The sequence below is a fragment of the Manis javanica genome, chromosome 13 (genome assembly GCF_040802235.1).
Source record: "Manis javanica isolate MJ-LG chromosome 13, MJ_LKY, whole genome shotgun sequence".
In the NCBI taxonomy this organism is placed as follows: Eukaryota; Metazoa; Chordata; class Mammalia; order Pholidota; family Manidae; genus Manis; species Manis javanica.
The window spans coordinates 92,356,407-92,381,229 of NC_133168.1; the positions used below are offsets into that span (position 1 = coordinate 92,356,407).

The following is a 24,823-nucleotide window of genomic DNA, read 5'->3' on the forward strand; positions in this document are numbered from 1 at the left end:
GGGGGCATTACGATTAGCATGCATCATGTGTGGGGGGGGGCACAGGGAGGGCTGTGCAACACAGAGAAGACAAGTAGTGATTCTACAGCATCTTACTATGCTGATAGACAGTGACTGCAATGGGGTATGTGTGAGGGGAACTTGGTGATGGCGGGAGTCTCGTAACCATAATGCTCCTCATGTAATTGTAGATTAATGATACCAAAAGAAAAAGTCTCAGGTGGGTAACGGTGGTCTTCGTAAGTTTCCACCATGGCGGACCGTGGCCACAGTCAAGAAGTGCAGAAGGTGATGGAGGAGCCCATCATCCTCAGATATTTGCAGAAGAGGCCTCAGTTTCAGACATGGCTTTTTGAGCAAGCGTATATGCAGATGAAGCGTTGTTTCATTGGCTTTGCTGAGCACAGGAACCTCAGATTAGATGGTGTTGAAGAGGTTTGTTTTCAACAAAGTTTTAAGACAGCACCTGGCTTGGATCGCGCCCAAAGAAATGTTACTACCCTGCTCCAAAGCGTCTCCAGGCAGAAATGATCAATGACATGAGAAACTGATGGAAGGCAACCCATTTGCTTTTTAAAAGGTGTACTTTGTTGGGAGTATAGTCCTAAAACATTTGTTCATACTGTTTTGATTACCCTTGTGTTATGATCAGATGGCATTATGTGTTGTGGGATTATTTTTATTAAAAAAATCTCAGATAGCTTCTTGGGCCTCATCCTAACACAGGCTTGAGGTACTAGCTGTGTTTTCTTTTGACACACATTTATGTAAGATATGTATATTCACTTAACATCTGAAGGCATCTTGCTTGCTAGTCATGCATGCGCCACATTATCTCACTTAACCCTTCTAACGTCCCTTTGCTCTTACTACCATTATTTTACATATGAGAAAATGGAAGCTCAGGGGTGAAATGATTTGTCCAAGTCTACATGGGAAGACAAAGATTGCTTTGGAGAATGCTCTTCTGCAGCAGACAGAATTGTGACCTTGAAGCTATGCTATGTTTTCTAACTTCCTTTACAGTTCAGCCCTGTTGGTAGGTAAATTCTCACCGATGGGATGTGAATGCAAGTTATATGTGTGTCCCCTCTGGGCTGAAGCCTCTAAGACAGAAGACCCATCTCCCTCGTGCTCATTTTCCCCTCTCTGTTTGCAAGCTGGAATTTGGATGTGCCTGTGACCCAGTGTGCAAACAGCCCGAATGTCTGAGGGATTGATGGAAACCAGACCTAAAATGTCTGCACTGGAGCAGAGATGCCTGCTGACCTGGAACCAGAGAGATAAGTAAATGTCTATCTTGTTTGAAATATTGCATTTTGGGATTCTCTCTTTTTTATTGGCACTTCAGACCTCTGTCCTAACAAATACAGTAATTGCTTCTAGAGGCGAGGTGCTACGCTAATGACAAGGTGGCATTAGCTTCGCGGCTGGGTGGTGAGGACACAGGTAGTTCAAGCTGGAAAGCTGGGTATCCTCCTTAGGTGAAGGCCAAGGTCAAACTATAATCATTGAGAACTTGAAAGATAGTCCAAGTGGCTTTTGAGCTTGCATGAAGTGATTCAAAGGAGCAAGAGTATCACTTATGGACTGGCTGCTTCTTGCACTATTTTTGCAAAGTATTAGAAGAAAAATATGGAGGCGGGGAACAAGAACTGGCCAGTAGAGAGAGAAATGTCTACAGCAGAGAGTCCTCAGAGCTGGAGAAGCCATATGATCCTGAGCTGTAAAACAGTGGTCAGTAAGGCCATTGCTTTCTGTAGCATAAGTGGCTGATTAGCTTTTGATTGCTGAGGCACCCGTTTCAAAACAGGGCCATTTTTTTTTCTGAATCCCAATAAAACTTTATTTACAAAATCAAGTGGTGGGCCAGATTTGGCCCACAGGCTGTTTGCTGACTCCTGGCCTAAATGATAGCTCAGATTGTTCTTCTCATTTTTTTTTTCTTAGAGTCAGGTGTAAAACATAACGATTCGATATCGGTCTGTATTGCCATATGACATAATAAGTCTAGTTAACATCCATCACCAGACAGTGTCACAGTTTTTCTCCTCTGAGGAGACCTTTTAAGATCTATTCTCTTAGCAACATTCAACAATACAGTATTGTTAACTATAGTCACTGTGCTGTATACATGATATCCCAGGACTTTTGTTTCATAACTGGAAGTTTGAACCTTTTGACCAGCTTCACCCATTTTCCCCACAACATGCCCTCTACCTCTGGTAACCATCAATCTGTTTCTGTATCTATGAGTAATAATTCATCCATCTTGAGTACACATATCGCCAGCTATGTGACACAGCTACAAGCAATACAACCAGATAAGGAATTAGGCCACCCCCACCCGTGAAGTTCCACTTTTAGAAAGCCCTGGGGAACCACGATAACTGACCACATGAATGACCCCACTTTTCCCTTCCCGAAACATAATTCCTACTCTTATGCTTTAGATTCATCAATAAAGAGTGAACCACCGAAACCCAAACCTCACCCACAGACCCTACTAAAGGCAGAACCCGAGTTCTGTGCTGTCTCTCTCCTTCCCCTGCTGCGGGAACCGCGGGAACTATGGACAAGGAGTCGGGACACCGAGATGTTTGGGGAAAAGCGGCGTTTATCAGTGCCAGCACTGGCTTGGCGGATTCCTATCCACAGGGTGAACCCCCAGTGCAGCAGGGCCGTGCCTTTTATACACTCACTGCAAGGTTAGGGGGGAGTCAGCACCCAGAAACTGCTGCAGTGGGAGCTATGGGGTCACTATAGGTGTATTCAGGATGCTAGTTATATTTTAATCTATTTCAGTAAAGGTTACTTGGATACCCTATTATAAACTAATGGGATTCCATGACTATGATCAACAAGCTGTTCAGTCCCACTGAGTCCCACTGAGAGTGCGGGAATACACTGTTCCGTTGTTTCCGTCCCAAGCACCCAGCCAACCTGTGATTCCTCCACATTCCCGAAGCCTCAACAGAAGCTGTCTCCTTGGCTTCCTAACACACCCTCTCTCCCTCCTTCTCTCCCCCACCCTGCAACCTTGTCCTGTGGTCCCCGGGTGTGCCACGTACTCTCCAGGACTCCTGAGTAATAAACCTTCATTCGCAAAGTCTCCTGATGGTGGCTGCTGAGGTGCGTCCTGAAGTCATAGTAAGAACCAAAGGGCCGGTCCAGCCCCAGCATTGGCTGTGGTTGGGGAAATGTCTGCGGGGCTCCCACAGGTGGTACAGGCCCACATGAGCACCCCAGGTGTCCCTAGGCAGAGCATCACTATGGACAGGCCAAGACCAAAACACCTTCCCACCCAAGACCTTTGTGTCAAATGACCTCAGGTACCCACTGTGAGATGAGAGAGACCTGAATACAAGAAAGTGAAAAGTCTAGGAAAGAACTTCCGGTGTGGTTACTGACTCAAAGCAAATAGTGTTCTAGAGAATTATCTGGAAACAAAGAGCTGAGCCTGTGCCTGCTTGAGCCCTGAATACCCAGGCTCCCTCTCGATGCCAGCGACTCCATCAGTGATGGCTGCAGAGTTCCCAGAAGGGTGTCTTTCTCCATGTTCACTTCAAATGTAGCCACAGAGGATACACAGGCCGGAAGAACATCTCAGATGGCAAAACCAGAGACCACACAGACGAGCGAGTCTCCCACAGAACACCAAGGAATTTATTCCACTTCATGAGCAGGGAATGCTTAAATAAATCCTGCCCGTGAGATGGATCGTTATTGTGGAGTTGTGGCTGGCCTTGTATTGGACATTGGGTGAGGGGAGGGCCAGATCAATGGGCTTTTAATTTACAAACTACTGGACCAAGGGAGAAGCGTTCCACCCTGATGAAGAAGATTGTGTATCAGCCAGAGATTCAGGAATCTGAGCTTAATGGGACTCGATGGGACTTTGGGTTGGGGCAGGAAACAAGTGGATTCTATGGGCAGAAAGAAACATACATTCATGTCTTTGGTGGCCAGAGGAAGGAATGTGGACTGCCGGCTCTCCACAAAAATTTATCCTCTCTTGTGTGATAACAGAATCACAGCCTATCAACGTGGCAGACCACTACCACATTTCACTGCCTCTCTTGCAACTACATGTAACCAAATGTGTAATGTGAAAACCACATGGTACTTTAAGATTTTGGGCTTGCTTCCCCTGTGTTCTCTGATTATTTATTTGTAATCTCGAGTTCACAGCTTCACTCTTATAGACAATAATAATGTCCTGGGCAAGAAATAAACCATACTGTACCTGAATCTCTGAATGTTTTAAAGCATCAGAGTCAGCCACTGACCTAGAACTCTGTTATATGAAGGAGATACAAATTTTTGTCTTATTTGAACCATATTCCTTTAGAGTCTTATTTTCTAAGCAAACGTTATGGGTTGAATTGTGTGCTCTCCCAAAATTCATATCTTGACGTCCTAACCCCCAGTATTTTGGCACATGAGCTTATTTGAGAATAGGATTGTTGCAGATGTAATAGTTAAAATAAGGTCATGCTGGAGTAGGGTGGGGCCATAATCCCAGATAACTGGTGTCTTTATAAAAGGGGAGATTTTGGAGATATACATTTAGAAACAGAAATGTATATAGTGTGTACACAGGGAGGATGCCATGTAAAGATAGGTCCGCAGCATACAAGGGACACTAACGATGGCGAGCAAACAAACAGAAGCTAGGGGAGAGGCATGGCACAGGTTCTCCCGCAGAACCTCCAGAAGGGACCCACCTGCCAACACCTGATTTTGGACTTCTGGTCTCCAGACTGAAAAATACTAAATTTCTATTATTTAAGCCACCTAGTTCGTGGTAATTTGTTGCAGAATCCCCAGAAAGCTAATACAGCAAGTAAGCTATTCTTCCTAATATGGAAATTAGTACTAGAAGTGGGGTGCTACTATCATAAAAACAAAAAGTTGGTCGCATTAGCTTAGTGGGCTGGCGGTAAGGGCACAAACATTGCAGGCTGGAAAGCTGCTCACCCGCGCTATGCCAAAGAATAACATTCAGTAATATCATCATCACCTGTGATAACCCAAAAGGGATATCGCATGTCCACTGAGCCTGTGTTTCTAGAAGTAACTGGAAGCATTAGCCTGTCCCTGCGGGTCAGCGGCCTCTGGCTGCAATAGCAAGGAATTGCAAGAAAGAGATGATCTTAGACAAGAACTGGCCATTTTTCAGTCAGAGATGTCACAAGATTGGAAGAGCTAACAGCTTCCTGTCCCCAAAACTGTATAGATAGGGGTCTTGCCTCCTGCCCAAGTCAATTGTTTCAGAAGACCCATAACATAGAGTAACAAAGATGTAGGCAGTTCAAGGAAGCCAATACCTCAAATTAAATAGACACAAGAACTCTGGCTAGAAAAGAACAATGGGTGTGACACGTTCCTAGCACTGGAACAAACTAGAAGTAAGTAGACTAGATGTTTCAAAGGAACTATGTTGTTACAGTCTCCAAAATCTTATGGAACTGTGCAGGGAAGTTCAGTTCAGATGGGCACTGTATTGGGTCCCTCAGGCATCCCATGCGGTGGTTGCAGAATAAAAACTGGCTTCCTGCTGATGAGGGCCCCCAGGGCACCTTGCATGTCCTTGTTGCTTAGGCTGTAGATGAAAGGGTTCAGCATTGGCGGGGGGCTGACATAAACCCCAATGAGACACCACAGAGATGAGAGCCACAGGTGGAGAAGGCCTTCCTCTGGCCTCTCGTGGATGGGATCCTCAGCACAGCAACAAAGATGTGCGCGTAGGAGACCAAGGCGGCCACAGAGCGGTGATGATGGGCAGGGCGCCCACAGCGTACACCATCATGTTGTTGAGAAAGGTGTCGGAGCAGGCCAGCTGCAAGAGGGGGCTGAGGTCACAGAAGAAATGGGGGACCTGGTTGTGGGCGCAGAATGACAGGCAGGTCTGTAACATGGTGTGTGGGTCGGGGCATTTCTGAAGGCTGTGGTCCAGGATGCCAGCACCACGAGGCCACAGAACTCCGGAGTAGACATGGCAGAATGCAGACGTTGACAGATGGCCACGGACTGGTCGTAGGCCACGGTGGTTAGCAGAAAGCTGTCGAGGCCTGCGAACCAGATAAAGAAGAGCATCTGGGTCAGGCATCCATCACAAGGGGTCCCTGTCCTGACACGTGGTGGGCCAACATCTTGGGGATGGTGGTAGAGGTGAAGCAATGCCCACAGAGGCCAGGTTGGCCAAGAAGAAGCACATGGGCTTAAGGAGCCGGGCATCAGTGGCGACGGCCAGGTTGAGAAGGTTCCCCAAGTCCTGTGACCGAGTACATACTCAGCAAGAGTATGGACAGCAGGTGCTGTTGTTCAGGCTCCTCTGAGAGGCCCAGGAGCAGGAGCTCAGAGACCCCAGTGCAATCTGCCCCCTCCACAGTCATCCCGGATCAATCAGAGGGGAAAACAGGGTTGCTGCCAGGGGCCCTGGCTAAACCATTGGCTGCCTCACTTCCATCAGTGAGCACACCACCGCCTCCCTACAGCCCACCTGCGGGGTGTCACCTGCAGCTTGGTGGACAGCTCCCAAGGGGACTACTTCTTACCTCCATCCCCCATATCTCTATGCCCCCAGGGCTTCCTCTGGCTGTAGGGGCAGGCTCGGCCTGCACCCTGGGTAACAGGGACTTGCTGGGAATTGTCACCCCCAGGATGACTTGTGGCCAGTGAGAGGGCAGGGCTAGTTGGGTGAATCTCCCGGCCTCACGGCTCCTGAGTTGAGGCAGTTCTGGAGTGTGTTGTCTCAGGGATCCCTTGAAGGACCAAGCTCCCTCCTCAGCTGCCCAGAGCAGGAACCCGCTTATCCACACGCCCCTTCCCCAAACGCTCACTGGGACTCTTTGGAAGCTCCCACATAAACTACGTGCATTCAAGTCCTTGACCCAGAACCTGCTTTGGGGAGAATCCAGAATAAGACTCAAGGATTTCAAAATTTCTTCCATCTTGGAAAGAATCCCTTCTTCATCCCAAATAATCCTGTCCCCCTTCTCTGCTCCTTGAACCTCAAACCTCCTCAGAAACGTTGCCTGTCCTTGCATGTTAAGAGCAACCAGCACCTTCTATTGTTAAATCAAGGCCATAATACAGCCAGTATGCACCAGCGGAGTTGTCTCATTGCTGAAATCTGGGAACATCTGGCACAGACTGGAAAATATCCTCACAGTACCTCCAAGGGGTAGGAAAATCAACTAACAATACAAATTATAATGTCAACTCAACATTCGAAGTTAACTGTTGTTGAATGTCGCCACGAGCTGCGTGATAGATACATGGGCGACATCTGAGAAACACCTGCAAACGTTTTTGCCAGTTCCGCCTTTGCCACTGTGAGCAGCGTGGCTGTGTGCTTATGAAATGCTGTGTGTTACCGGAGAGGTGGCGACTTGTCATAGCCCTCAAGTTTTGAGGTTGGTTCCGTTTTTGAGTAGGTAAGATTTACTTTGGCTTTTGACTTTGTACGGTACTTTTTGCGTACGTTGTACGTGTGCAATACTTTGATAATTACAACACCAAGTTTATAATAAAACATTAAGAGAAAGTATCCAGGAGGAAAAGAGAGCAAAGCTTGGGTAAGATTTTCAGTGTTTCGAATAATTATCGCAAACACCTCCCTGCTGTATTTGTGGGAGAACAGGGCAGAAAGGGCGTTCAAAGTGAATGGTGGCCCTACCACAGTTGATAGTATTTGTAGAACTCAGAGTAGCCCGTGTAAGATTTACCATAAGATATAACAACCAATTTATATTTTTGGAATTGAAAAGCATTAAAAAAAATTAAACCACGGGTAGTTTATGGTGACAGGTGATAGAAATACTGGGAACAAATGCAGCTCAAAAGCTGTTTGCTGAAACCGGAAGTGCTAATACTTACCTATTTCATCTGAATGGCAGTCATGTTTTGTTCAGTTTTTGGCTTCAGTCAAGAAAATGTGTACCCATCAATGCGGAAAAATTAAAAGAACATTATTATTCAGTGTCACACTAAGAAGCATTTGAATAATAGAAAGTTTCAAAGAAAAAAAATTGTTTTACGTTGAAGAATGATGGTAAAGCAGACAGAAAGCATTTAGAAAGTAATATAAGACTTTTAAAACACTCTAATGTATGGTTGAAAGTAACTGAGACTTTTCAAATATGAAGTTAGTAAGATTTCAAAAAACATCATAATATTGAGTGGTCGTGATACTGCCATTTGAACTCATGGATCTGCAAAACCCAATTACTGAGAAGAGAAAATTGCTTTGCAGAAAATGACAAGTCAATAAAATTTCAACCATCATCCATGAAACGTCAATGGTGTCACTAGAATTGTTTCTTTAAATTGTTTAAAAAGTGAAATTCGAGGCTCTGAAGGTAGTTTAAGGTTGGTCACATGAGGTTGTGTGATTTACTTCAGAATGGCATTTGAAATAAAGTCTGAAAGAAGTAAAAAGTAGAATTAAATGTATCGATTGGCATTCAGATTGTAAAACATGGTCCGATGATGTTTGAGATCCATTGGTGGTGTTTTAGAAATGTCATCTCAATGAAAAATATTTATGTGAAGACCCTTGTGGATTTTGCACAAATACAACATTGGTCTAGAGTTTCTGGCAAAATTATTCAAGTTTTTTTCTTTGGTTATCTGGATGACTCAGAAAAGGTATAACTCAAAACGAAACACTCTAAACATTTTTTATTGAGACCTTACATATGCCATCATCCATCCAATAAACATGGAGAGAATAAATCGTGTACCTAAAGAGCTGGGGATGAAATTGCTTTTATTAAAGGCATTCTGTCAGCTCAGCGTGAGAAAGATGGTGGGGCTAGTGAGTCAGAAAAAATGCTGGTGCTGGGCTCAAGGGAAGCTTGAAGAAGTCAAAAGACGGACACGAGTTTGCTATATTCCAAGGCTCTGGGCAGCCAGAGAAGCCGGAACGAGGCCCTTGATCTGCGTGCTTTTTCTTCTCCCAGTGTACCTCTCCTCATCTAGAACCTTTCTTTCTCTTTGCCCTCCCTTCAGGGCAGCTCTGCGCCAGGGGGTGGAACAGAGTCTCTGGGTCTGGGTCTGTGAGTTCACTCTGACCTCTCTTTCGGACATCCCATTCAAGTCATACCTGTTGTTACAGAGCTGTAGCTGAAACATCACCGTACAAGAACACGAGTGCCACTATTCTTGAGTCTAGGTAGCCCCACAGACTAAAAATGGTATGGTCACCAGAGAGGATCCAGATGTAAATACTTTTTAAAACCAGAGTTTTGGAGATGTGATCAGAATGCAAATATCAAAAAGAGATAGGCTAATTAACCCAGAAAAAGAGAATAAACATTATGACTTGAAGTCATCAAAAAGAACAATAAGACATTTAAAAGCAATTCAAACCTTTTTTCTACTCAGCCAAAACTTTTAACTTTTAACACTGAGACAAGGTACTAAGTGGTGTCAAACATCTCAATCCTTAGAAATTAGACATAAATATATATTTTTGATGGTTGAAGTACAGATTTGGAGGAATACACCAAATAGGTATGCAAAGTTCCTTTGAGCTCTAATTAAAATCTTGGACGCTTTCAAGGCTGTGCCTGATGAAACTTTACGATCAGTCAATTGTTTTTTCTGAAACATTTCTGATCTGAAGTTTATTTCCTACAGTCACCTGCAGACCAACTTCAAGTTCACCGTATAAAGTAGGGCAGTATTAGGACAGGAGAGCAGTTTACTCTGCATACGGCAAAAAAGTCTGCAAGAATATTCCAAACTTTTAAATAGCTCATTCCAGAAGCTCTGGATTAATGTCAAGCCAAACCTTTACCTCAAGTGCCTTTCTTTGCCAGCCTGATCCCTGGGGTAGGTAATGTCGGCTCAGAGATGCGTACGGTACGTACTTACTGAGCTTGCAGACGCAAACCACCTGGTGCACAAGCTCCTCTCTGGCAAGAGGACTAGCGACCTGACTGTACTGCACCGTATCGGGGTCGGGTACTAACAGGGGCTTTCACATTCGGCTCAAAACCCCTTGCCCAGAACTTTTCAGGCCTTTTCACTTAATATGCACGATTTCATACAGGTGCTTTCTCCAGGCTGCACCCGCCAAACCTGAGGTCGAGAGACTCCCCAGAGCGCAGAGAGGTCCCTCTCGGGCGGCCGCGCTAGGGGCGTGCGCGCCAAGGGCAGAGCAGAGGCCGCCGAGCAGAGAGCGGGAGCGCACGGGGGTCCGGGGCGCACGGCGGGCGGGGGGCCGGGGAGCACTGGTTTGAATGCGCCCCCAGACACATGCCAGCCCGCCCGCCCAAATTTCTCGGGCCTCTCTCCGCCTCCCTAGCCCATCCCGATTTAATGTAGAGATTTTATTTTTCTCTTCCCTTGCTGTCTCTGCGATTGTCCCTGCCGCAAGCTGTGACTGCCACGGCCAACACCGACTCACACTCCTCAACCTGCAAGCCTTCCCTTCCTGCAGGGTCTGCCTAGGCCGCTCCTCGCGATTCTGTTCACTCCTTGGAGATAAAACTCCTAATAGCATTTAAAAAGGAGAAGGCAGAGGACGGCCGTACCTGAAAACAAGACGACTGTTTTCAAGTCCCTTCAAACAGGAAACTCGTCATTTTTTAAAAATGTGAATACAGAGTCCAAAACAAGAATTCCCTAGCGTTGGGCCTGGCAAGCCTTGTTACAGAGAGCGATCCCCGCCCATGCCTAGACAAGGTGGTGGCTCGGAGGAGAGCTGGAAGCTACAGGGAGACTCAGAATAAACTGCCAATGCAGCAGTTGTTTAAAGTGCTGCTTCTGTCCCTGGCAGGTTTGCAGGGATACAAGGAATGAGACCTCCTTGTCTTTTGTATGTTGACTCTATATTCTGAAAAGTCCCAAACATACACAGAAGTCTGGAGAGCACGAGGGTACCCCCCTCACGTGCTCACGGCCCTGCTTCAGCAGCCATCTGTGTACTGCTGTCACATCACCACCTCCTTTTTACGTCAGAGTATTTTCTAAAGTGGATCCCAGAGACTGCTACCTCATTTCCCGCTGCTCAAATACCTGGGTTTATGAAAGGAGGAGAAATTTCCTTACAAACCCTCAATGCCGTCATCACAGCTAACCAAACGAGCAGTACTGATAAGCAGTCCATACTGGCTCTGACATGCCTGAGACTCTGACAATGGCTCTGATATTTTAGCCCAAGGCCACACTGTTAATGAATGACAAGGACAAACCCGGGCAGTGCAACCTGCAAAGCCTACCCTCTTAACCAAGGCACCAAGAGAGGCAGTGAGGATGCCAGGCGGGTCAGAGATGTCTGGAAACCAGCCTTCTCTAAAAGTCCAGATGAGCTAGAACTTGAACTTCTGTCCTTCATTCTAAGTTCCTTCTGCAATTGTTTCCAGACCTTTAGGGAAGAGGTGAACCGGAGTGTGTACAGCCTGCTGAAGGGGTTAGGTGACAAAGGTGAACACAGGCCCCTATTGCCTCCTCTCCTCCCAAGGGTCAGTAGGGAGCAGCCAAGACCTGACTGTGGGCTGGCTGCCACCTGGAGCTGTAGGCTGTGGCAGTGGCACAGCACACCAGGCGCAGCAGGAAAGATCCCAGATGCTAGTGGAGCACCCCGGAGGGGACAGAGGCAAGATGGAGGGTAAGCATAAACATGCCTAGAGGACCTTGTCCAGGTTCCCACTCAGAGCCGATACCCAGGCTCCTGGGCTGTGGAGGGAGCCCAAGGCCTGCCTGCAGGGTGGGAGACCTGCCGGCCTGCCCGCGGGTTGGCCCTGCCTCTGGGCGGGGCTGCCAGGCTGAAGGCGGGTGTGCCCAACCCCACCCCCAGCCCCAGCCCCAGCCCCTGGACGCGTGTCGGGGTGGGGGACGAGGCCCCGGCAGCCACAGGTGGTCTCGGTGGGGCCGGGAAGGGGCTGGGCGAGGGTGGGGCACCCGCGGTGAGCGGGCGGGGCAGTGGGTAGCGGACTCTCTTGTCCCTCCCCTCCTGCAAGCCCCAGGAGCTCTTTCCAACCACTTTCTCTCTAAATAAAAGCTTCCCTGGCTTTCTTTCCTACTTGGAGTGTTTGCGAAGTTCATTCTTTGACTCCGGGGAACAAGGACCCTGGTATCATTTTAGTCTGTCAAAATTCCCCATTCTCCCCCCTCATGGTTTCTGTGTGTCCCATCAAGTATTTTGTTTATCAGACGTTTTCTGTTTTATATTCCTGTGAATTACTTCCCTTTTCCTTTGAGGTCGCAGACCCTCACCCCTTCTCCTTGGTTCAGGATGACACACAGACCTCATTCTCCCTGCGTTAACTCCAGGGAGGGGAGATCCCAGGGCAAAACACCTTTGCAAGCGAAATCAGGCAAAGGGAGAAATAATGTTTAAAAGTCATTTATTGCCTACAAGGAGTCGCCCTGCGTCTCTCTCTCCTGCTGCAGTAGAAGAGAGCGAATACTCCCAGCAAGCTCCCTGGTCCAGATACGCCCTCGCTCGCCCACGTAATGACCCACTGACGTGGAGACGGACTACTTCTCTCCACCCCTTGGAAACACCTGTTGATAGGGAGAAGCACTCAAGTCAGGCCAAGAGATTCTGGAAATATTGCAATTTTACCCACACCCTGTCTGTGGAACACATGTCTATGGCTTCCCTGTATGTACTTAATTAAATTTTGTTCCTTTTTCTCCTGTTAATCTGTCTCATGTCAATTTGTTTCTTAGACCAGCTAAGGGAACCTCGAGGGACGGAAGAAATTCTTCGTCCCACCACCAGTCAAGTAGCTATGTTTACTAAGGGCTGACCCAGGACCTTCTCTCTTTTGGTTAAAAGGACCAGGATGGTGTGGAGAAAATGGAAGTTATAGCCAGGATTCCTGCCTGGGTGTCACCCATTGTAGACCTGAAGTGCCTGTTTGCATGTCTATGGGATGTTTACCTAGAGGCTGGTCAGTCTTGGGAGTGTTAGGCAGAAAAATAGATAGGAGCGGGATGAGAGAGAATTAAGGCCAGTAAAGTTCACTAAAATGGGGACTCAAAAAGCATCCTGACCCAGGGGACTGAGGGGGAGCAGAAAAGAAAAACTAAAAGCTAGTGAATCAGCACAGGAATGTCTGCTTGGATCCTTGCAAGCTGCCGCTTTATGGGTCTGCACCCCAGCCCCTCTCCCACGATTTCCCCTCGAAAAGCCCTGACCACTTGTGTGTCAGGAAGACGGTGGTTCTCTAAGGCAGGAGCCTGCCACTCCCTCATTTGCTATGAAATCAATAAACTATTCTTTCCTTTCCTCAAAACCTTGTCACTGTGTTTTGTGATTTGACCTCAGGGACAAGGACTGGGTTTCGGTACCAGGAGCGGCCCCCCGACCAAGTGCCCGCAGTGCCGCTCCCTCGGTGTCAGGGCGCAACGCCGAGCTGTCCTGGAGGAACGCAGAGCTCCTGCCTTCCTCCTCGCTAGCCACAGGGGACTGTGCCGGCAAGGAATTCGTGCTGTGCGGTAGCTCCAGCACAAGCCTCTAGGTTTCCCTCTAAAGTACACACTGAAAGCAGTAACGCCTTCCAGGAGAGAGTACAGAAACTGGTGTCACCACCAAGGATTTGCAAGATGTCGGGGTGGTGATTTCCACATACCCTTGTGGAAGTCACTCACTTGGCCTACTCGGAAAACAGATGAATCTTGGAGATGCCAGTGCATGATTGTCAACGTAATCAGAGTGGCTCAGGTTGCCGTTACTGCTGCACATAGGGCTTCATCACTTGATCCCCAAGCTGCCAGTGTGTAAGTATTGGTCAGGAAAATGCTCTTTGTTCTCCTCCTGTGAGTACAGACCAGCAGGGCAGTTAGCTTTCAGCCGGCAAGGAGAGAAAACTATCTCAGAGGTATATCAGACCTCCAGACTTAGGTTGTCATTTAGTCAGAAGGAACCTTCGTCTCCTTTTCCTTCCAGAAGACATCACACTGGCCCATCACATTGATAGTACTATGCTGATTGGACGCAGTGATCAGGAAGTACAACTCCCGTGTCACCCGAGGACCCCCGAGGTAACACAGGGCAGCCCAGAGCGGGCCACTCCAGGGCCAGGCCACAAGTGTGATCCACCTGCACTGACCTATCAAGCATATTGATAAAACAGTCATGTGTCAGAAGGTGGGAAATAAATCCAACAAAAATTCAGGGGCCTTTCTTTTGTCTTAGAGAAGTTTCTACAAGTCTATCATGTGGGCATGCTAAGCTCTCCCTTGTAAGGTGATGAATAAGGTGCTGTATCTGGCCCCTCTTCCCACCCACATACACATAATGCACAGCAGCCTGGTGGACCACCTCGGATTTCAGAGGCAGCATAGACCTCATTTCCAGTGGGCTACTCTGACCCATTTACTGATTGGTCTGAAAAGCACCTAGTTTGAGAGCAGCCTGGACCTTTGGAAGGTGGAAGGCAGTAGATGACAACACCCGGATCCCCTCTCATTGCCGCCCCTTCCAGGTGCACACCTGGAAACGGCCTAGCGTGAGACGGACTTGCCCAAGATCACAAGGCCCAGACCCCGGCCTCACTTGCATGGTGGTCCACGCTCCATGCCAAGCCTGCTTGGCATTCTTCCATCTCTGAGTCTGTGCGTCAGACACACGTGACACCAGCCCCCAGGAGCTGGAGGTGTCATCCATGTATCCCTGGGGATGTCCCTAGGGAGGAATGTCTGGCATGACCCTCCCTGTGCAGGTTGGGATGTTGGGCAGGTCCTGGGAGGTGCCGTGGCCTCAGCAGGACAGGGAACTGGTGAGAAAAAGAGGCCTGAGCTCAGCTCTTGTCTCCTCAAAGCTGGGACCCCGGTGACATTGCCAGAGAGCGTGGGGAAGACTCTGGTGGAGATGTGTGTACTCAGGCATGGCAAGGGCCAGGAGGGTGGGCAGTCAGCAGCCCAGAGGGGCATGTGGGCGTGTCTGAATGCAGGGAGGGGCCCTTGAAGAAGTGATGTCTCTGATGACACGCCCAGTAGAACCTCAATTGTGACCCGGACGGAACCCAGCTCCTGGTCGCAGACCCCAGTCCTGCTCACTTGACCGGAGGCGCTCGACAGAGCAACATGCGGTCTTGTTGTGCGGAGCCTTCTGAAGGCGTGGGAGTCAGGGAAGCCGAGAGGGAGAGTCCTCCTGCTCGCTGTGGGCGTTGGCTCAGTGACCTCCTCCACCGCCTCTGTCCGTGTCTCCTGGGGGAGTCCGAGGTAACACAGGGCAGCCCAGAGCGGGCCACTCCAGGGCCAGGCCACTGTGTGACCCATCCCCGGCTGCCCTTCCCCCTCGCCCCTAATGTGTCTGCGGTGGGCGTGGGGCAGGGGTGGGACTGCAGGCTGGGGAGGAGGGGGGATGTTCTAGGGTGGGAGCTTGTTGTGAGGTGGTGGCCCCCTGGTGGGGCAGTCAGTGTCACAGCTCTGGTCTCATCATTCAGGACATGGAGGTGAGTGTTGGGACCAGGTACTTCCACCCACATGTTAGTCCTGAGCCCAGGGGTGTCCTCTTCTTCCCTGAGGGACTGGATGTCTACGCAGATGGCCCTGTGCGCCTGATCTCCGTCAAGTTTGGGGCCCACATTGCCCCCTGCGGGGAGGTCCAGGCATCCCCGGGTGCCTCCTCCCCAGCTACCAGGTGCCGGCTTTGCAGAGCTCCACCCTGGGGAGCGTGGAGGAGCTGGTGGATGGATTCACCTACTCCATCTCCCCGGACCTGGGGCAGGCTGTGTACACCCCAGGACCCCGTTCCACACCCGGCAACCGGCCAAGGCCCTCCCAGGGCCCTCCCTCAAGAGTGGCCAACAGGACCACTCCAGAGGGCCTGGAACCTTGTTCCCGGGGGCACCCCGTGCCTCTCCTTGCTCGCACCCCAGGGGGCTGGGGGACCGCAGGTGAGCCACAAACCTCCCTCGTCCTGGTGGTTCCTGGATTTCCCACTGACTATATCCCTGCTGCCCCTCTCAGCGAGATGGTGAGCTAACTCTCTATCGGAGTGAGCTCAACATGAGCAGGGTTCCCCAGACGGGCGTGAGGAGGAGGCAGACAAGGCGCACAGCATGGGAGGAACGAGCTCCAAACACCAGCCGGAGCACTCCCGAGGACGCTGACCAGCCGACCACGGACCAGCGGCTCCCCCGGTGAGCACCCACCCCATCCTCGGCACAGTCGGGCCTCTGCCCACAGCCCGCGGTGTGTCTTGCGTGTCCCCACATGTGTCTGAGCCGCAGTGTGCTCCTCTGATGGGCAGGGTGGCTGGCGATCAGCCTGTTAGGGTGCCCATGGTAACACGGGAGGAGCCTTAGAGGGGCTCCCCTGGCGCCTGGCACTGTAAAGGACTGCCGGCCAAGCTGGGCCACTTCGGGGCTTACTTCTCTGTACCTGATGAAAAGCCTTAGGCCTCACCCATCAGTGGCCTGGAGCCTGGCTCATTTGGAAAAGCACATGGAAAGCAGCCTTTGGAACTGAGGCTCGCGATTCCCTGTGGCTGGGCCCGGTCCTTGTCCTCACCGTGGCCACATGAGGGACCTCTGGGGGCAGCAGAGGGGTACCTGGGAAGGTTCGGGAAGAACTTCCTTCAGCAACAATAGGTATTTGTGCACACCCTTTGGGGACACTTTGCATAATTGAGTGAAGGAAGCAGACACAATACTGGAACCCTGTCCTGGGCCGAGTCGGGTAGTCACTTCAGGCGTCATCCGCAGGTCACGGCCGGGGAGAGTCACGGGCAATGTCCTCAGGGCCTCCTTGAGTTACAAGGGGCCTTACAAGTGGCCAGAGGAACTGCAAATGTGAGCATTCACTGGGTCCAGTGGGGGCGCTGCCCGTCTCACAGAATGGGGGGAGGAGGAGTTTGGGGCTTGGGGCAGGAGGAGCCCAGCAGAGCCCAGCGGTCACCCATCGTCAGATTCCCATGGGCGGACTGATGACTAGGGACTTCCTATTCGGGAGGATGGGAGAGGATGGGGTCCCAGGACAGACACGCAGGGTCAGGAGGGGGAGGGGCAGGTGCCTGGATAGGCAGGGGAGTGCACAGCGGCCAGGCCCACACAAGGGTGGACCCGGAGGGCAGTGTGGCTGGAAAGACCAGGCTTCTCACTCTGCCACCCACCGGCCTTCCCGCAGCCCCAGGATGGGACGGGCTAGGCGCGTTGCCTGGGAGCCCGAGAGTGCGCCCAGGGTCCACCATGACAGCCAGCCTTCATCCACCCTGGAGGGCCAAGTCCTCCACCACTTGGTCCAGGAGGAGCACCTGGGACCCACGGTGGCAGAGCTGGAAGGTGAGGGGCTGCGGCCAGGGGACCGTCTAGGGTGGGCTTCCCAGACTGGGGTTCCCTTCAAGGCAGTGAGGGCTCTTCTCTCATTGTAAGTCAAGGGGAATCAGGCCCGGGGTGACCCTTTCTCTGTGTCCTGCTCCAGACCCATGGCAGAGGCAGCTGGCCCCAGTCCAGGAGCTCCCTGAGACCCCTGTGCTGGAGCGACGGGACGTGTCACCTGCCTCAGCCCCTGCAGAGCTGGAGGATGTCCCAGCAGTGGCCTCAGCCTCAGAGCCAGCCCCCGAGCTGGAGCCCCATGAGCCCACAGCAGGGCCCAGCAGGTCACTCATCTTCAGATTCCCATTGGCAGGATAATGACTGGGGACTTCCTATTCGGGAGGATGGGAGAGGATGGGGTCCCAGGACAGACACGCAGGGTCAGGAGGGGGAGGGGCAGGTGCCTGGACAGGCAGGGGAGTGCACAGCGGCCAGGCCCACAAAGGGGTGGACCCGGAGGGCAGTGTGGCTGGAAAGACCAGGCTTCTCACTCTGCCACCCCCCGGCCTTCCCCCAGGCCCAGGATGGGACGGGATAGGCGCCCTGCCTGGGAGCCCGAGCATGTGCCCTGCACCATCAATGCCAGCCAGCCTTCATCCACCCTGGAGGGCCAAGTCCTTCACCACTTGGTCCAGGAGGAGCACCTGGGACCCACGGTGGCAGAGCTGGAAGGTGAGGGGCTGTGGCCAGGGGACCATCTAGGGTGGGCTTCCCGGACTGGGGTTCCCTTCAAGGCAGTGAGGGCTCTTCTGTGATTATAAGGCGCGGGGAATCAGCCCCGGGGTGACCCTTTCTCTGTGTCCTGCTCCAGACCCACGGCAGACGCAGCCGGCTCCAGAGACACGGGGAGGGCCGGCTTCGTGCCTAGAGCCCGTCCCGGAGCTCCCTGAGACCCCTGTGCTGGAGCGACGGGAGGTGTCACCTGCCTCAGCCCCTGCAGAGCTGGAGGATGTCCCAGCAGTGGCCTCAGCCTCAGAGCCAGCCTCTGAGCTGGAGCCCCATGAGCCCACAGCAGAGCCCAGCAGGTCACTCATCTTCAGATTCCCACTGGCAGGCTAACGACTGGGGACTTCCTATTTGGGAGGATGGGAGTGGATGGGGTCCCAGGACAGACACGCAGGGTCAGGAGGGGGAGGGGCAGGTGCCTGGACAGGCAGGGGAGTGCACAGCGGCCAGGCCCACACAAGGGTGGACCCGGAGGGCAGTGTGGCTGGAAAGACCAAGCTTCTCACTCTGACAACCCCCCGGCGTTCCCCCAGCCCCAGGATGGGACGGGATAGGCGCCCTGCCTGGGAGCCCGAGCATGTGCCCTGCACCATCAATGCCAGCCAGCCTTCATCCACCCTGGAGGGCCAAGTCCTCCACCACTTGGTCCAGGAGGAGCACCTGGGGCCCACGGTGGTAGAGCTGGAAGGTGAGGGGCTGTGGCCAGGGGACCGTCTAGGGTGGGCTTCCCGGACTGGGGTTCCCTTCAAGGCAGTGAGGGCTCTTCTGTCATTGTAAGGTGCGGGGAATCAGCCCCGGGGTGACCCTTTCTCTGTGTCCTGCTCCAGACCCACGGCAGATGCAGGTGGCTCCAGAGACACGGGGAGGGCCGGCTTCGTGCCTAGAGCCCGTCCAGGAGCTCCCTGAGACCCCTGTGCTGGAGCGACGGGAGGTGTCACCTGCCTCAGCCTCAGCAGAGCTGGAGGATGTCCCAGCAGTGGCCTCAGCCATGGAGCTTGTCCCGGAGCTGGAGCCCCATGAGCCGTCGGGCTTGGGGCCCATGGCACCTGCAGCAATGGCACCGGGCCTAGTAGAGCCAGACCCGGGCCTGGAGCCTGCCCACCCCTGTGCTGCGAGCACCCGGGATGTGACGAGAAAGGAGGAGCGGAACATCCTGGTGTTTCCCTTCTGCCTGGTGGCCGAGCAGCTGACCCTGGCCTTTGCGGTGAGCGGAGCGGGGTCTCGGGTTTGGGGGTGGGCCTGCCCTGTGTCACGGGCTGCCCCTGACCTGCCGCCCCTGACGTGGACTCCTGTGATCTCGGCCCACGTTCCAACTTCCCCCTGGACTCACCATGTGCCGCGAGAGACTCTCCTCACCCCCAAGCCCTCACTGTCTACAGGGGGACAGTAGGGCTGGCACTTAGGGGTCCTTGCAGACCAATGATTTGGAGCAGAGGGAAAGGGGGCAGGGCCTGGTGGGCTGGGAGGGGCAAGGCAGGGGAGGGGTGCTCAGGGAGGTGCTGCCAGGGCCTTAGGTCCTCGGGCCATTGGCCTGGCAGGCTTCCATGGCCTCTGCACTTCAGAGCCCACTGCCATGGATCTGACTGCATGCGAGACAGACACCAACAAAGGCCCTGGGTGGAGTTGTTTAGGGTGAAACTGCACCTGAGTGGGCAGCGGGATCCACGGGGTGGCAGAATGGGAGGCAGATGCCCTAGGATGGGCAAGCGTGAGCTGCCTTGTGTGGCAGGGAGGAGGTGAGTGAGGGTGCCTGCGAGCAGAGCCCCTCCGCTCCCCACCACTATGGGGTCCTGTGCATCCAGTCCTCGGCGCCTCCTTGGACGGTGTCCGAGGCCTGCACGGCCACGAGGCTCACAGCACGTCCCCAGCTGCCTGGGCTCCAGGTCTGACAGGTGACCCTGCCTGGGAACAGGGGCACCAGGGGCACAGCTGGATGACCCTCCCTCCCTTCTGATCCACAGACGCTGTACAGCAGGATAAACTATTTTGAATGCAAGGCCTACCTACGGAAGCAGTCACAGACGGGAGACATTGAGCGCCTGGCCCCCACCATGCATAGGGTCCTGAGGGAATTTGACACCTTGGTAGAGCTGGTCACCACTACCTGCCTCAGGACCCCAAGCATGACAGCCCAGGACAGGGCCCAAGTGGTGGAGTTCTGGATCCGGGTGGCCAAGGTGAGTCATGGGACGGCCCCCTGGGTCCATCTTGGCATCCTGGTACCTGCTCCCCTCCTTGGCCAGCTCTCAGGATGGGTTCCTACGGTCTGCCCTGCACCGTCCCTGGGCCCCTCCTGCCAGGGGCATGCGGACATGGACTTGCAGGCCCCGGGGGTGGGACAGCCATCCCTGGCCCCTTCCTTGGGTTGAGCTACAGTCCTCCACTCAGGAGGGCTGCACAGCAGGTACCAGGTGGGCTGGGCTCCCTGAGTGTCTGTCTCCTTAAGGTCAGGAGTTCATGGGGGGACAGAAGCAGAGAAGCAGGCCACGCTCTCAGCTCTGTCTTCCCTCCCAGGAGTGTCACGTGCTCAGGAATTTCGCGGCCCTTCGTGCCATTCTCTTGGCCCTGCAGAGTCGTGCCTTAGGTCGCCTGGAAAGGACCTGGGGATGTGTTTCCTGGTGGGTAGTCCTGTCCCTGGGACCGGGGCACCTGAGTGGACAGGGACACCCCCACATCTTGCAGTGTCGCTCAGTGGGCTGGGACTTCCTGGGAGGTGGCAGAGCCTAGGGGCAGGGATGGCGGGCTCTTGGGGACCCCTGTGGTTTAGGCCAGGGGTACCCGTGTAGGAATCAGTTTCCTGCAATGTCAGGTGTGGGGTGAAGCCCATTGGAGATCTGGAGCTTGTGCTCTGCAGCAGGAGGTCTCTGCCCCAAGGACAGCGACCTCGCCCAAAGCAGATTCACCCCCGGGAGAACTGGGAATGGAGGCCCTGGGTGGAAACATGGAGCCCCTCCACAGGCCACAGATTCCCCAGGGCTCAGGGCCGTGGTGGAAAGCCTCCTGCAGGCTAGTGGACCTTCTAGGATCTCCAGGAAAACGGGTCGGCCCCGAGGCTCTCCACCTGCTGGCCATGTATCTCCCTACTCCTCTCCCCTCCCCTTAGGAGGAGCACCAGGATGTATAAAAACCTGACAAGGAAGGTCAAGTGGGTTACCAGGAAGCGTCTCCTCAAGGTAAATGGGGGCTGGAGGTCTGGAAGGGAGGGGTCCTCGGGGCAAGTCCTCTGCCTTGCTGTGGCACAACTTGGGGGAGGACTCCAGGTGTGCGGGGTGAGAGGGGGAAGCTGATGGTGAAAGTAGGGTCTCCCAGGCCCCAAGGGTCTTGTCTGTCTCCCTCCCTGGCTCCACTTGACTGGGGGCCTGGCATCCAGTGAGGACCCAGAGGACAGGCCCCCGTCAGGGCTGGAGCTGGCCTGGGGTCGGCAGCAGGGGTGGGGCCTGTGACTGAGCAAGGTCGGCTTCTCCCCTGGGATCCCTGAGCTTGTCACTGCCCCTCTGTGACCTCGTGCTCCTCTTGTGCACATGGAGGGTTGCCGTCACCCTGGGGCGTGGGCCTCCCTGGTGAGCAGGGTCCAGGGAGCCCAAGACGCGCTTCAGCTGTGTGCCCCACCCCCCACCTGGTCATGTGAGGGGAGCCGTGATGATAGCCGGGTGACAGTGAGTGCTCAGGGCACCCTGGGAGGCAGAGGGACCTCCCCTGACCCTCTCAGGGTGGCGGCCGTGGCCCAAAGACCCCCATGAGTTTGTGTGTGTTGGAGCTGGGGTCGCTCTATGCTGAGAGCCTGCGGAGGTGGGGACAGCATAGGTGCCAGGGGGCTCGGGCAGGGCATCCATCCACCACGGTCTGGCTGTGGGAGGCACGTGGGAGGGGAGCAGGAGCACCTGAGTGTCCTGGGCCTTGCAGGAGCTGGAGTCCATATTGAGGGCAAGGCAGCGGGACCGCATGGGACCCGAGGAGAGGAAGAGGAAGGTGAGAGAGGCGTGCCGGGGGTCACGGGCGGTGGGGGCGACCCTGCACCTGCTCCTGGTGCCACCAGTCCTGAGCTGCCGACACTGGGGTGACCAGAAGGAGGGTGAGAGCAGCTGGGTACAGGGGGAAGTTGGAGGACAGGTGCAGGGCCCACAGGGCCTGGGAATGGCCAAAAGCCAGCCCTGGGAGGGACCAGGAGGGGAGAGCTGGGCGAAAGGAGGTGGGGAGTCAGCACAGGGTGGTCCAAGGGAGCTGGGGGCTGCGGTGTGGGGTTCAGGGGAGGCTCTGTGGGTGCCCCTGGGGCAGGTGGGGACTCATCACCTCCTCACCCCGGTGGCACAGGGCATGGTCCCCTACCTTGGATTGTTTCTGGCTGACCTGCCTAAAGAGAAACTCCTGGAGCATAATAAGGACGTGAGTGAGCCCAGAGGGAACCGAGGGGGGGGAGGGAGGCAGGATGGTGAGCTTCAGAGAGGAGAGAGCCCCCAGTGAGGAGCCCGGACCTCTCAGCACCGGGCCACCCCTCTGTCCCCCACCTTTCCTGAGAGTGGGTTCCCGTGTGAGCAAAGATCCAGCACCATCCCGTGCCCCACTCCTCACCCCCCCAGTCTGCATCCTGTCCTTCCTCTGCCCCAGGTCGCTACCCTCCAGGACGAGATCATGGTGCACAAGCACATGGCCGGGGTGTATGACCTGGAGAGGGACGAGCACTTCATGTCCTTTGCCCAGGCCATGGAGCCCCTGGACGAGGAGCAGAGGTGAGGCCGGCCGGAGTCAGGCGTGGGCTGCAGCTGCCGGCAGGCTCTGGGAGAAGGGCCCCCTGACATGTGGCTCCAGAGGCTCACAGGTGTCCCTCTGTCCTGCAGCTACAGCCTGTCCTGCCAGCTGGAGCCCCAAGGCCAGGGGGCCGGCAGAAAGGGACTGTTGCAGTTCTTCAGGTCCCACAAGATGTAAACTTACAGGCCGGCCAGGGCCAGGTGAGCTTCTGGGCTGGGGCGATCGGCAGGGGGTGGGCTGCTCCTCAGCCTCAGGGATGCTTTGGGCCATGTTGGGTGTGGGAGCGTCCTAAAGACTGATGGGGCTGGGGTCCCAGCTCCACGGCTGACCGGTCCTGTCAGACTGAAGGGTGGTCCCCTCCCCCTCTGGGACCCAGCCTTCTCCTCTGTAAGTAGGTGACGCTCAGGAGCCTTCCTGTGACAGGGACTCCCTGGGTGCTGGTGATTGACAGGACCCTCCGCACAGGGCGCAGAGCCCAGAGGGCAGTGGGGACGGGGTGGAAGCAGGATAATGGGGGGAACCCGGGATAACCTGCCTCTTCTGCTCACCCGCGTGGCCCTGTAGCTGCTGTCATCGGGCCCTCGGCCCTGCTGGTGTCCTGGCTGCATGTGGAGGAGACCTTCTTCCCCTTCGGGCAGGCGGCACCTGGCGCCCCAGGACCCCAGCCTGCCTGCTGCTCCTCCTCCTCCCACTGCTCATCCTGAGCCTCTGCTGGGGCAGGTGCTCTGGCACCTCCTCCATCGGCCGACTTCGGCATCTCCCCAGGATGCCGCTGCATCCTCAAGGGCCTGTACGTAGCCACTGCCAACCTGGCCGCCTTCGTGCTGTGTCCTACCCTCTGCTCGTGGCCCGCTGGACAAAGGCGAGCCACCCCACCGTGTGGAGGGATTTCCCCTTCGAGTAGGTGGCCTCCCGCCGTGACACCAACTGCTGCCTGGGTGCCATCAGTCACCGAGTCATAGCCACAACGGTCCAGGAAGAGCTGGGGCCCGTCCTCACCATGGCCAGCCTTTCCCAGGATGGACACAGAGATGATGCAGTGCTGCATGGGACCACCGCCCCCTGGGTGCCCAGCGGAGGCATCCGAGGCTGCAGGGGTGACCGGCCGTCGCAGGGTCCCGGGACATGCTCCCAGCGGAGCCCCTGTGCAACTCGCTCCCCTCATCCCTGAGAAATAGCCTCCCCAGGCGCAGTGTGCTCTGGGTGTTGTGTCTGAGGTTTATGGGGACTGGGGGTTGGGGTCATCCGTGTGCCGAATGTAATAAATGCTGAACGGATTGCCACCACACTGCTCTTTCTTCTCAAAGCTCTGCCCCTCCTGCAGACATCGTGTGCCCCAGCCCACCCCACCCCCAGCCCTCAAACTCTATGACGAAGGGGTCCCTGACCTACGCAGGTTTTCCTCCGTCCTCTGTCCTCCCCCTGTAAGGTGCTCAGGAAGAGCGGGGCGCTCCAAGCCCCAGGGCGGCACACCTTGGCAGGACTGGGGAGGGCTGTTCAAACAGAAACTGGACCTTCCTTCCTGACCCCTATAGGTTATGATCAGACACCAAAATCTACTCAGTAGATGCCCCGGGGTGTCTCTTCACGTCTTGAACACCACTGCAGATGTCGTAACCCAAGTAGGTCAGGTCCCAGGGCTGCAGGGCGCCAGTCTAGCACTGTCCCATTTAATGACACACAGCTGCCCCACACATTCCAAGAAATTCCTTTCCAAAAAATGTTGAACTTGGTCTCAAAGCACCTCCAAGATGTGCACTCCTTCCATTGGGGGCCTTTCTCTGAGCCCAATTTCTCCATGCTTCACACCTCAGAGCACCCACCAAAGCTCCCAGGTCCCCAGTCCTCCTCCATGGTGCCCCTCAGCCATCCATCCCCAGGCCAGGCTGGTGTGAGGCCCCTGGTATCCCGCTCCTGGCTCCTGGCTGAGTGGCCTGACGTCTGTGACAAAAGGCTGGGGAGGCTGAGCGGAGGCACTGGGCTCTGATTCCCCCCATAACGCTCCCCCAGGGCTCTCAGGATGTGTTCTCCCTCCCAGGATGGGAGGCCTGGCCTGCAGGGGAGCT

At 54.3% G+C, this 24,823-nt stretch overlaps 2 protein-coding genes and 1 pseudogene across 2 annotated transcripts; 2 read left to right on the forward strand and 1 right to left on the reverse strand.

The window, feature by feature from the left end:
• Nucleotides 1–1,312: 1,312 nt before the first annotated feature.
• On the reverse strand, nucleotides 1,313–17,397 carry LOC140845812 (olfactory receptor 1F1-like; annotated as a pseudogene).
• Nucleotides 15,052–18,488, forward strand: LOC140845424 (uncharacterized). The gene is made up of 6 exons (XM_073219499.1): nucleotides 15,052–15,189; nucleotides 15,940–16,112; nucleotides 16,677–16,763; nucleotides 17,098–17,252; nucleotides 17,392–17,569; nucleotides 17,803–18,488. Exons 1-6 carry the CDS (start codon nucleotides 15,052–15,054, stop codon nucleotides 18,038–18,040), a joined length of 969 nt encoding a protein of 322 aa, XP_073075600.1. The 3' UTR covers nucleotides 18,041–18,488.
• Nucleotides 18,489–19,055: 567 nt separating this feature from the next.
• LOC140845815 (ral-GDS-related protein-like) lies at nucleotides 19,056–23,583 on the forward strand. The gene is made up of 9 exons (XM_073220901.1): nucleotides 19,056–19,215; nucleotides 19,973–20,188; nucleotides 20,526–20,629; nucleotides 21,115–21,184; nucleotides 21,915–21,980; nucleotides 22,323–22,394; nucleotides 22,617–22,738; nucleotides 22,847–22,957; nucleotides 23,322–23,583. The coding sequence occupies exons 1-8, from the start codon at nucleotides 19,066–19,068 to the stop codon at nucleotides 22,932–22,934; spliced, it is 888 nt and encodes a 295-aa protein (XP_073077002.1). The 5' UTR covers nucleotides 19,056–19,065; the 3' UTR covers nucleotides 22,935–22,957; nucleotides 23,322–23,583.
• The last annotated feature ends 1,240 nt before the right edge of the window (nucleotides 23,584–24,823 follow it).

Coding starts and splice junctions, on each gene's coding strand:
- LOC140845424 (XM_073219499.1), top strand. CDS start 15,052: ATGCGGTCTTGTTGTGCGGAGCCTTCTGAAGGCGTGGGAGTCAGGGAA. Junction 16,764..17,097: donor TGGCCAGAGGAACTGCAAAT/GTGAGCATTCAC, acceptor GCCTTCCCGCAG/CCCCAGGATGGGACGGGCTA. Junction 17,253..17,391: donor CACGGTGGCAGAGCTGGAAG/GTGAGGGGCTGC, acceptor GTCCTGCTCCAG/ACCCATGGCAGAGGCAGCTG.
- LOC140845815 (XM_073220901.1), top strand. CDS start 19,066: ATGGCACCGGGCCTAGTAGAGCCAGACCCGGGCCTGGAGCCTGCCCAC. Junction 20,189..20,525: donor TCTGGATCCGGGTGGCCAAG/GTGAGTCATGGG, acceptor CTTCCCTCCCAG/GAGTGTCACGTGCTCAGGAA. Junction 21,981..22,322: donor CCGAGGAGAGGAAGAGGAAG/GTGAGAGAGGCG, acceptor CCGGTGGCACAG/GGCATGGTCCCCTACCTTGG.